The 12,652-nt window shown below is 36.9% G+C and overlaps 2 protein-coding genes and 1 pseudogene across 2 annotated transcripts; 2 read left to right on the top strand and 1 right to left on the bottom strand.

The window, feature by feature from the left end:
• The first annotated feature begins 1,956 nt into the window (after window positions 1–1,956).
• LOC126800330 (uncharacterized protein At1g15400-like) lies at window positions 1,957–2,328 on the top strand. Its single transcript, XM_050527685.1, has one exon. It carries the CDS (start codon window positions 1,957–1,959, stop codon window positions 2,326–2,328), a length of 372 nt encoding a protein of 123 aa, XP_050383642.1.
• A 1,551-nt stretch (window positions 2,329–3,879) lies between these two features.
• On the bottom strand, window positions 3,880–7,259 carry LOC126799815 (pentatricopeptide repeat-containing protein At2g13600-like; annotated as a pseudogene).
• A 172-nt stretch (window positions 7,260–7,431) lies between these two features.
• LOC126797590 (probable polygalacturonase At1g80170) lies at window positions 7,432–10,966 on the top strand. The gene is made up of 9 exons (XM_050524244.1): window positions 7,432–7,705; window positions 8,237–8,368; window positions 8,494–8,664; window positions 8,756–8,776; window positions 8,866–9,073; window positions 9,481–9,562; window positions 9,638–9,746; window positions 9,836–9,952; window positions 10,400–10,966. The coding sequence occupies exons 1-9, from the start codon at window positions 7,466–7,468 to the stop codon at window positions 10,697–10,699; spliced, it is 1,380 nt and encodes a 459-aa protein (XP_050380201.1). The 5' UTR covers window positions 7,432–7,465; the 3' UTR covers window positions 10,700–10,966.
• Window positions 10,967–12,652: the final 1,686 nt, after the last annotated feature.

Here is a 12,652-nt window from a genome sequence, read left to right as displayed (position 1 = left end):
ACCAAGAAAATATAAGTAAATTTTATCCTATTATTAACTTCCAAGTCTTCAATAAGTCGTAGACAGTTTGATTTTAGAATTGTGGCATTTCTTGGTCGTTTATATTAGATAATATGAAAAATTCTGAGGGTTCTAATAGTTGATCCCTTTAACATGCCGGCGGAGGTAGTTGTATATATAGTTTTTGTTTCAAATCCTAAAGTTGCATGCATCAAAACTAGCTAGTACTCATATCGATTCGGAGCTAGCATTCTAGATTTTAAAGCGTAATGAAAATTATTGAGTTGGCCCTAATTAAACAGTACTAGTAGTGAAATTAAAGCTCTATTAGAAATGGATCAAACGGACCATATATCATAAACTACAACCACCAGTTCACCACAATGCATGTCATTAGCTAATTAATCGATCGCCATGCGCCACCATGCATGCAACAGAATATCATGTACTGCCAGTCTGCTACTGTATCAAAAGGAGCCATATATATGAAGCTATTTGAGTTTTGAAACAAGGATTATGATCGTCGATCGATAAGGTGCGCAGCCATTGAATCTTTAACGCAAGTTTACACTAATTAATTTGCATATGTCGAATTATGATTTTCTTAGGTATAGACGCCAAATGTTTTTTTTTTTTTAGAAAAAAGATATCTATATTATCTGACTTGGTTTGTAAATAAGAGAAATTATATGGTGCAGCGCTGCATAGCATACATACCTCTAATCCACCATTCATATACCCCACGGACCCTACGTGCATTTTAAGACAACCTCTATCTACTGTCCGATTCGGTATGTATGGTATGCAGCGCTGCACCATAGACGAATCCGGTAAGTAAGAAGGAGGTGTTATGCACATGCTCTTTCAATGAATGAATTCATCCTTCAAAAGATGGAGTTGCCATATTTGAAAAACACGTACACATACGTTGGTCATACACGTTTACCATATATTTCATGAGTCAAGACTAAAACACGGCTAAATTTCTGATTAATTACATTTGATATGCACTACGTACATTTTAATCAAAGAGCAACTATTCTGTGTATCTGAAACACCACGTGACACTGTCATGTGGTGTACTCAGCTAATTATATTATTTCATGGCTGATGTGGTAAATATACACGCGGTGAAAAAAAATTATTTAAATATGAGTAACAATTAGAAACAAACACAGTAAAAATAGAACAATTAGGCCACATAGACTATATACCGGGTACATATAAATATAATAATATTTTTTAATCAAATCTGTAACTTACAGCTTAGCAAGTCAAACGGTCATCTTTTTACACACAGTATAGGGCCTCACAACTTCATTGTAGGTTACATATTTCTTTTGTTCCAACTTGAGACCAAAATATCATCATCTACGAGTTAATTGATTTCTTTGTAGCTAAGGAATAAATCACATATGAATTGATGAAGAAGTGATACGCCATGCATGATGGAAACAACGTACGAATCCAAAGCCTCGGATCGAATAATGGAAGTACGCAGGAAACCCCTAAAATAAGTAATTGATGGAGATAGAGGCATCATAAACCAATTGCGGCTAACCTTACGTCGACGATGATCTTCGATCACCAGGTCTGCCGCCGTGAACAGAAGAAGAAATTCCATCGTTCATACCTATGGTATTATGTACTCAAGTTATTGAAAATGATAAACATAGTATCATGATATTGATTATCCAGCCTAGCTACAACCTTATCATACAAGTTAACAGTAAACAATTTTTATTGACCGGAGTTGCAGTTTGATTTTCTGATTCTTTCTGTTACCAAAATCTTTGGGTTGTCCACCTTCTCCAGCTCCCTATATATACGTACGCACCAGCAAAGTTTTCTCATAGAATCAACATATATATATCGAGAGCGAGAGAGAGAGAGAGAGAGAGAGAGAGAGAGAGAGAGAGAGAGAGAGACACACACACACACACAGAGGCTAGGGTTATGACTGGTCTGCAAAGATCTTCGATGTCTTTCAGAAGGCAAGGCTCTTCAGGGTTTGTGTGGGATGACAGGTACTTGTCTGCAGAGCTGAAGCAACAACAAGTAGCACAGGACCAAGAAAACCCTGATGAGAGTGATATCATCATGATCATTAAGGATGTTAAGCCACAGAGGCCAATCAAGACTATACAAAGAAGCCGATCTAACGGCGGAGGACGGGGCTGCCGCAGCTCTGGAAAGATCTCGCCGGCTATTGAACCACCGTCGCCAAAGGTTTCTGCATGCGGGTTTTGTGGCGGTTTCGGTAAATCGTCTAGGAACAATGCTGTTTGGGGAGCAAACCTTGGCAAGCGTAGCAGACCACGGTACTGATGATGTCGATCTTCAAAAACCGGCCGCGTGCTTCGAATGGTACTTTCCGGTCACCGCATGGCATACTCCCGTGGAATGTATAGAGATAATTAATTCTTATACGTAGGGGTTTAGTGCACGTCAGATATATATGTAATTACTACTTTGGGGGTTTGATTGATAGAACGGATGATTATGCTCGTGTCACAATGTAAATGTTAATGTTTTGGTTCGCAAGCTTTATGTTAATTAAGAGAAGCTTTACTAATTACTATGGTAATGATGAGTAGATGTTACTATTTATGGGTTAATCTTGTTCTACACACAGTATAGTGACTAGCAGAAATGCAGAACATTAACAATACGTTCTACAAGAATATTAATATATATGATCAATAGATCATCGATCAACCATAGACTATCTGGTAACACTCGTTTTGTTGTATTTTAAGGTAATAATGCAATAATGAATTAATGATTTATGTTGTGTATACATAAATTAATCAGTACAAAGCAATCACATGAATGCTTTTCAAAAGTTAAAACAATTAGTGTGACAGCCAACTTGTTCATCACATAAATTTAAGAGTTCAAAATCTTACAAAAACATAGATGTGCAGGCGTAATTTTTCTCCCATCATCTCTACGCGTAGCACGTGGTCTTGATCCATTAGCAAACACACATGAAATGATCAAACATTCAGACATCACAAATCGTTTCTAATTTGTGCTTGAAAAGTGAAAACTTGTGACCAGTTTCACGTCAGGACAACTTGTCACAATTTTGTGACTTTCAGCTTCAGGTGTCGAAGTTTCACGATGAATTAAGAGAGATTGTTCTCGGTTTTTATGATAAAGATATACACGATGAGACCAATGATGTATTTCATGACATTGGGCATTTTCAGTTCTTATAGGAGTTGACTGCCGCCCTGATGGTATGTGCTGGATTGAACTATCAATTTAAACGACACACAGCAAAAACTTGATCCATCCGGCTTGGTCTGTGTCAAAGGTAAAATTAAGTCCATCTACATAAGTCCAGCATCGCAACTCTAATCCGAAACCACAAGTTGATGTATAACAAGAGAAAAGATATACAACTAAACCTGCATTAAACTTCTATAATATCCTTTGACTCGTCTCTCAACAAGTTAAGTAGCAGAAACCTAAATGTAAGACGGTACAAAACCCTCTTATCTCAAAAGGGAGGACCAAATATCAACTTCAATCTGATGACAGCTATTTCATTATATAGATCGCATATGTGTACATTTTAAAACAAAGCTGCCTCGTCGATCTGGTAGTGTCCGGGCCAGTATGTAGTTTGCACTGGTAAGACGAACAGTCTGCAAAGACAATCCTTTTGCTATTAGTCAATTGGTTTATAGATAAACTCACATAGGCAGAGAGTTGGCAATGGAATGAAATACACCATGGCAGTCACACACACACACACACACACACACACACACACACACACACAGCGTAAAATCACACGAGGGGCAAAACATGACCAACTTTTCTGGTGAAAGCCATCCAACTGATTCCTACCACCATCTCCAATAGCTGCAACTTATAGACAAGCTTTGAACTTGATATACATACCATCCATAAATCCAGCTGTTTCCCCATTTACAAATTATGTAAACCAAGTATAGGTCTCACATTCTGAAGTGGTCAGTAGGTTTTATGTCATTAATTAATTTGACTTATTTTCTCTTGCTGCCACTTCCTTTTGTTCTCGAATATTTCTTTGGAGAACTCAATAGAACACATAACTGTATATAAACCAAGAAAGTAAGAAACTAATTGGCAGTTTGGCACCGATGAAAAAATACGTACATAAATAACAAGAGGGTATTGTTGTGGACCTGGTGTAATCCCAGGGAAACCCACAGCAAGAATGCCACACCACAGCCACTGTGTTAAAGCTCAAGAAAAGTGCCTGGAGAGTGAGACAGTTCGAGTACATGAATAGTTTGTTCACATAAATAGGCTTTGGATTTCAAAATAGAAAAAAAATGGAAATACTTGTTCACCTGGTTTAATTCCAAAGAAAATCCAACAGTGAAAGCCATGACTGCTGCCATTCTGTGTTATGCCTGAAAGAGTAAGGCTGGTCAGTGAGACAAAATCAGAGAAAATGACCGTTCAGCCAGTGAGAGAGACGGTTCTTAGTACTATGCATCCGAGAACAGATATATAGATCTATATTCACCTCTCAAAAAGGAAAAGAAAAAACAAAAATAAAGCCAAGACAATCGATAAGTGGTATAATCACACCAGCAAACTCATCAAAATCAGCAAATGAAAACCTCACCTCTTATACAGCTGTGTGCTATGTCATGATGTCCTCGCCTCCTCAGCTGGGTCTAACATATATTAGTATCATATCCAACAGATCCATACAGATGACAGTTTGAGTAAGAATGGCAGGGGTAGACCATACCACTGATTCAAGAGTAATTCCGAAGATAAAGGCCACAGGTGTATTTAGCATGAGGCCAGCATTGGTTGGAGTACTCGTTGGGATCTTGAACCTGATAAAAATATATACCTTTGTTTGACCTCAACAAAAATTCGCCCTGGTAATCTTTTCAACTCCTTCTGTCTCATCAAGCTTCTCAACCTAGTTCATCTTCCCACCTACCAGCTTCCCCGTATATATTTAACATAAGAGCATATGGAGGACATAACTCAGACAAATGGGCAGCCACAAGTCCAGCTAGCTCAACATTACCATATATCCTGCACGAACTAAGTAAAGCTCCCCAAACACCAATGTCCGGCTGAACCGGCATCCTCTCAATAAATTTATAAGCTTCTAACAAACAATCAGCTCGACCAAGTAGATCAACCATACAAGCATAGTGATCTGCATCAGGAACAAGGGAGTAGTCTTTAATCATGCTCTCAAAATGCTTTCTCCCTTCATCTACTAGACCTGAGTGCCTACACGCAGTCAAAACAGGTGTAAAAGTGAAATGATTTGGTTTTATACCCTTTTCTTTCATCATTGAGAAAAGCATGAGAGCATCATCCCCATGACCATGAGATGCACAAGCACCTATTATAGATGTCCAGGACACGACACATTTATGAGGCAATTTCTGAAAAGCATGCTTGGCCAGATCAATATTCCCACACTTTGCATACATGTCAATGAGTGCATTTGTGATTGAATCATTGGTTCCAAATCCTTTTCTTTCGACAAGTTCATGCGACCATATCCCAGTGTTCAATACTTCAATGCACCCAAGCTAGCACAGGCTGCAATAGCACTGGCTATTGTGATATAGTCATACTCCATATTATCATTTTGCATCCTACAAAAGAGCTTTATTGCGTATGTTCCTGCCTTATTCTGTTCATAAGCGGCAATCATTGCATTCCAAGATACTAGGTTTCTTACTACCATCCCTTCAAATAAAGACCTTGCTGCCTCAAGATTTTGACACTTTCCATAAAATGCAATCAAAGCATCCGTGAGTGACATATCTGAGTCAACTCCAACTTTAACTCCATGACTATGAATCGGTTTTTCTAAGTACAACAATTCTAAACTAGCACAGGCAGGGAGAGTGCTGACCAGTGTAACCACATTTGGTTGGGAAGCCACCATGTCTCGCACAACACTCAACCGGGATACTAGGTTCCTCACAACCATTTTGTCAAAAAAAAGCTCAGAATTCAAAATTTCACCATTTTGTGTATCCATACTCACCAAGGAGCTCTGAACAAATACATCAGAAATAAACCCATTTTTAATTACGTTACAATGCACTTCTGTCCCTTCTCTCAAAGCTGACTGCGCTGCACAAGAACGAACTACAAAGGGAAAAGTATAGTTAGTATAGTTATCAGGTGGAAAACCACTCTGATGCATTTTTTTGTACAAAACTATGGCTTCATGACAAGGTATCCGATCAGCGTAACCCCTAATTAAGGTGTTCCAAAGGAATACATCTCTTTCAGGCATGGCATCAAACATGTTCCTTGCATAGTCCATGGTAGGGGCCACTGAAGAAGCCAAATTTATAAGCTTTGTTACAAGGGAAAGGTTTTGATAGTACCTAGTTCTGATGATCTTAGCATGGGTGCATTTAAGGACTGAAAGAGAAGAGAAAGACTGTAAAATGTGGTTCAGTGGAAAGAACTGGCAGTTGTTAGGACGGCCTGGACGGAAGTGAAATGGGACAGTGGTGATAGGTTTGAGTTTTCTTTGGAGTGAAAGAATAGACCACATGAACCTCTTGTGCGATGCTGTTTCTGTAGTTGCACACATTTGTAACCCAAGGGACATCCACTCTCGAGAAGCTTGAAACCGTGAAGTATATTCGATGATGTACAGACGAAGTTAAGTAGTTAACAATCAACCAGATATTCACAACTTATAGAAAGCTAAATCTTCAAACAATTCCAAAATGTGGCATAAGTCTATCAAAGTTACAACATATCGGTTGAACCCTGAAAGCATATAATATGAATCTGATCAAATCACGGATATAAAATGACAAAAGAAACCAGCTCAACAACTGAAATCCCTAAAGCTTTGGACATTTACTATTTGACATCATAGATATTCCCATAGCATGAATACACAAATACAATTTCCAAACTTGATAGGAACCAATGTATGAACTGATGATTAATAATACAACCCAAAATTGGATCCCAAATGAGTGCTTTACTCAGATCACAAGTCCAACTATATATGAAGTATGAACAAGGTCTCAAATTAAACTATCAGTTTCAGCAGACAACATCAAAGAAACATTCTGTTCAAAAACATCAAAGAAACATTGATTACCTTAAATTCCGGAGTTGCTGGGCAGCAAGAACAGGGTTTTAAACTTTGACAGAACTGAAAATCTTGTCGTCAATCAGTTCCGTCGCCTCTCGCCACCATTGCTGCCGTCCACCTCCAATGACAATTCGGTGCTCTTTATCTCGGTCATTATATGTACTCTGGTTAGTCTGGTATATAGTGGGATATTTACTATATGGTTCATAATAATATTTTATGTACCAGTTACAGTTTCATGCTTTTGACCTAAACTGAAAGTCAAGCTTGTAAAGAATCATATTTTCAAACCGACACTTCCGTGGTTAGTTCAAAGATCAATTCTTCTGATCTCTCATTCTCTCTGACACTATGAGAAGCCTTAGATTATCTTCATCGTCTTCTTCTTCTTCGACTTGTCTCATTGTTCTCCTTCATATATTCTCTCTCTTTCTGAGCTCAAATACTACTACTACTTCTGGTAGAGAAAAATTTGACTCTCTCTTACAGCTCCCCCGATCCGGGTCAACCAGAACCCGACTCAGATCCAAGAGGGTTCTCTTTGTTGGTGATTTTGGTGCCAGAGGAGATGGCATCACAGATGACTCGAAGGTATCAAGTTTTACAACTTTTCATGTGTAACGCTTTCGATCATCCGCTCGGGTTCTCTAAATTATGTTCAACTTTTCACCATTTTGGGTCTTTGAACTCTTCTGGGTATGGACAGAATCACATCGTTCTTTAATTGTTTTAGTGGGTGAATTTATGAACTGAGCATCAAACTTCATTGAGTACGAGAACTAAATTTTTCCCATATTTCATAAACAATGTTTGGTTTAAGAAATGTAATGCCCATCAGTGTTTTGCATTCATTGAGCTGGTTTCTATTGCCTGGGGTTTTTGCAGCATTTGGATATAATAAGTGAATGGAGCTAAGTAGCAAACATATCTTTAGATGAGAAAAATGTAATTCCTTTTGAAAATTTTGAATCAGTGCTAGATTGAGCCATTAAGGAAAGGGGGAAAATTGTTTTTGATTTCTATATACATTGTATGACATATTGATGGGAGATTTTATGGTTTAAAACATGGTTATATGATAACTAAGCCATTCCTGGAATGACAGTATTCACATCCATTTAGGCTTTCAAAAACGCTTGGGAGGTTGCTTGTTCTATTCCCACACGCACAAGAATTCTAATTCCCTCGGGAAGGACTTACCTTATCCATCCTGTTGATATTGCTGGACCTTGTCGATCAAAGGTGACTATAATGGTATGAATCGATCCGATTACCCACTCTATTCCTTTTCACTGACCATTATATAGCTGCTATGTGTATAAAGTATGCATTTCGTACTTGAAACTTCCATTTAATACTTAAATTGCCTTTCTCAATAGTTATCTGGTACCATCATTGCTCCCATAAATCCTGATGCCTGGATTGGTTTGAATCCACGAAAGTGGCTTTATTTCCATGGGGTGAACCACCTCACCATGGAAGGAGAAGGAACAGTTAATGGGATGGGACAGGAATGGTGGGCTCGTTCCTGCAAGACCAACTCAACAAATGTATTAATCGCTTCAATATGTAAGCTTATGGTTTGTTGTAAATACTGTCTACTTGTATTTGTCTAACAGAGGCTGCGTTTTGATTTGGCAGCCATGTCGTCATGCTCCAACGGTTAGTGCCTTTTCGTTTTCTTTGTACTGTACTTTAGAAGAATTATTGCCTCAGATGATTTCATTGCCTTACTATCAAATACTTTCTAGGCCATCACATTCCACAGGTGCAAGAATTTGAAGGTCAGAAATCTAATGATTGTCAATAGTCAAAAAATGCACTTGGCATTCACTAATTGTATGCGAGTAGTGGCATCCCATCTCCAAGTGATTGCACCTGCCACTAGTCCCAATACTGATGGAATCCACATTAGTGTGTCAAAGGGTGTTGAGGTCAAGGATAGCATAATAAGAACAGGTGATTTTCCTCTAAAACTATTGTAATACATAGTCTTCTTGATCCATGCATAATCTTTTTCAACTTTGAATTTCTAATAAGATGTTGTTTGCTGTTAACTTAGCTTTAGATTTTAGAGAAGGTTCAAAAAAAATTCCTAATTGCTTTATTGTAGACATGACTACTAATATCCAGCTTTTATAGTTTCAAAAGAAATGTTATTGATAGTTATAATAAAAAACCTTGGTTTATTTAGGACAGAGGATAGAAACAGAGAACTACAATTTGGTATAATTGAGGAGGAATATTTATTACAGCTTCTCTCTTTATCATAATATATGAATCAGAAATATCTTTAAGCGGTTGGAAGTTTGAACTGATTTTGGAAAACATCTCTGACTTCCATTGAGTTCTTATACTTAATCCAGGAGATGACTGTATTTCTATAGTTAGCAATTCTTCACGCATCCGAATCGTGAATATCGTTTGCGGCCCTGGTCATGGCATAAGGTAAAATAGATCTTCATTTTTACTTGGGCTTCATAATATCGATGACCTTATCGAATTTGGAAATGAATCCTTTAGCATCGGAAGCTTGGGTAAATCAAACTCTTGGTCACAAGTACGTGATGTAATTGTAGATACAGCATTCCTCTCTAACACTGATAATGGGGTGAGAATCAAAACATGGCAGGTAATTTTCTTCTCTGAGGTTTCTCTTCACACGGACACAACATCAGCAATATGTATTTAACGGAAATTGGCTTTTTCTTGCCTCATCAGGGAGGTAGTGGTTTTGCCTCTAACATTGCATTTCGGAATGTGGTCATGGATAACGTGTCAAATCCAATTATTATTGATCAATATTATTGTGACTCCCAGTTGCCGTGTTTAAATCAGGTATGAATTTCTAGAAACTCTCAAGTGCAACTTTGATGCATACCAAACCCTTTTAAAAAATTAGTAGTTATTAGAAGCACCTAATTCTAGCATGCCTTATTTTAGGTCTTTAGTTACTGACTAAAGTTACTAAAATTTCAGAATGATGTTCTAGAACATAAAGTATCTCTTTTTTTCTTCTTTGGCAATGACATAAAGTATCTCATTCATCCCATATATCTGTAGCCTCATACTCTTACATCATTGATATGTTATAAGACTTCGTCTATATTTGCATTTAGTTACTGGTAATGTGTATTTTTTTAACTTTAAATCGGCATTCTATACTCATAGTTCAAACATCCATAGACTCATTATCTTTAGCTCATAGCACTTTGTTTTCCATCAAAATGAAAATGGCGTATTCAATCTAAATCACACTAACATCTATAGTTTGGGATAATGCAGACATTGGCAGTCAAAGTTGAAAATATATCCTTTATGCACGTTAAAGGGACTTCTGCTACAGAGGAAGCAATTAGATTTGCATGCAGCGATGATTCTCCATGTGAAGGATTATATTTAGAGAATGTTCAACTTCTACCATCCACTAGTCAAATAACCAGATCATTTTGTTGGAAAGCTCAAGGCTCAAGTTTGGGTTCAGTTGATCCACCTGCATGCTTTTCCGGTGGTGAAGACTTCATTAAACAAAAAGTCCTCTCACACCCTGTAAGTTCAGAATATGTTGGAACGGCTACCCTATAGAAAAAAGTTGTGTCGTCTACCATAGCTCATAAAATGGCAAATTTTTGGATTTAATTGTTGGAGGTATATGCACGTATAGATCAAGGGTTTTCTATCTAGAATATGGATTTGATGAGTTTTATCTAGATTATAGAAGAATAGGTTTGCTAAAAATGGTCCATACTTAGAGTCATTTTATCTTCTTTTTTATTGGTAAATATTCATGTAAAGGTATAACTGATCATTCCAAGTTTGTATAACATATGATTGTGAAAATAAAATAACATTACAATTCATTGATTTGTTCACTGTTTTGCTTGTTTTATGGTTGGAAGCTTTCCTATGTGTATTGTTAGATGGTGATAATTTATATCTACATCTAAAAACTGAACGTTCTTCTACAACTTTTGACTTTTGTTTGTTCATGTATGAGTGGGTCACTGTGGGTGTACTACAAAGTAATCAAATTCCTACTCTGGGGTGACTTCACCAAACTGTTTTCACTGTTTATCACACTGTATAGAGACTTGGCTGTAGTTAGATAGCTTGCTGTGTTTTTAAATTCCTTCTCTCTTTTTTTTTTCCATTTTTTTGTGTGATTGATAGTTTGCTGGTCTGGGTAATTCAGAGACTTGAGAGTGCTTCATATTATGTGTAATACTATTTAAGTCCTTGAAACCTTATGAATCTGTTTCAATCATCTACAAATACTGAATTTGCTAAATTCTTCGGTTTTTGTAATAGAAAGAATAGTGTCGCTAAAACCCTGCTGAAGTTTCCTGCACAGCACTCCGGTGATAATTTGATATAAGTATTTCTAGAACTCTTGCAGTTCTGTCTGTGTGTTTAACCACATACTTGACTGGGAAAATTGAACAATTTCGGGTAGCAGTTTTTGATTATGCAAGATATTTTTTGTTAGATTCAGGACATATAAGAAGGACAAACCATCGGACCCCTAAAAACTCAATGAAAGGCAACTTGGATTTGTTTAGATTGACATCGTAGGGGTAATAACGGTGTTTTTATTTCCGAATATTTATAATTAGATTATGTTCAGTCCACATAAGTTACAAAATAGAAAGGCAACACTCACTGTAAATAGTCAACAGCCGCTGTTTTGATTTGCTATTGATTATACAATATCAGTCCTTCTATTTTTTTTTTCAAATGAAAATATGAATTAAAATTGACATGAAAATGCTAATGTGATGATACAAAACTTTCTATTTCCTATAGCGTAGACTGAATCATACATTCAGATGTGTCCAAATGAAAAGTAGATGATTGAGTATATTCAAAGAATAACTATAATTTTATTGAATTATATGAGACCTGTATATAGGCATTACATAGACAAAATCTCGTAGGATCTAGAATCATAATCTAAAATAGAGATAGAAATCTATCTTTGATAGAAAACTTAATCTGATGTAGAGCATATGGCAAGAAGAATTGAAGAGCAAATGGACAAACGCAAGAAATGGAAGGTTGACGTTGTTCATGTCTGGGCTACGACTCCTATGAGCTTAGAATAGGGCGACTAATACCTTTTCGGAAAGGGAATGGCACTAGAAACAAAACCTGTAGTTTTGCTACAACGTGTGTACTTTTTCGAACATCCTACGTCATTTACGCCCTCAAAAACAACTTTTAATGTTTTCCGAAATTTTGGATTTTTTTGTTTGTTTTAGATTTTATTTTATTTTAACCCATGGGCTTGACTAGGCTTTTGTTAGTGCCCTAGGGTTTCGTTTTAGTATTTAAGTCACCTCTTATGGCCGTATGAGATATCTTTCATATAATAAAATTTTTGAGTTCTCTCAATTTTCCTGGTGGATTCAATGACTTCTAGTGAATTTGAGAAACCCTAGTCTTGTAGATTCAAGATTGTCGTTAATGGTTTCTAACGGATTAGTTCCGCTGCATTATAATCAGATTAAGACACACAAATAGTAGAATAGTAATTTTTCC

The sequence above is a fragment of the Argentina anserina genome, chromosome 6 (assembly GCF_933775445.1).
Source record: "Argentina anserina chromosome 6, drPotAnse1.1, whole genome shotgun sequence".
NCBI lineage: Eukaryota > Viridiplantae > Streptophyta > Magnoliopsida > Rosales > Rosaceae > Argentina > Argentina anserina.
Note: the sequence above shows the minus strand (reverse complement) of the source record. Positions and strands in the feature narration are given on the sequence as shown.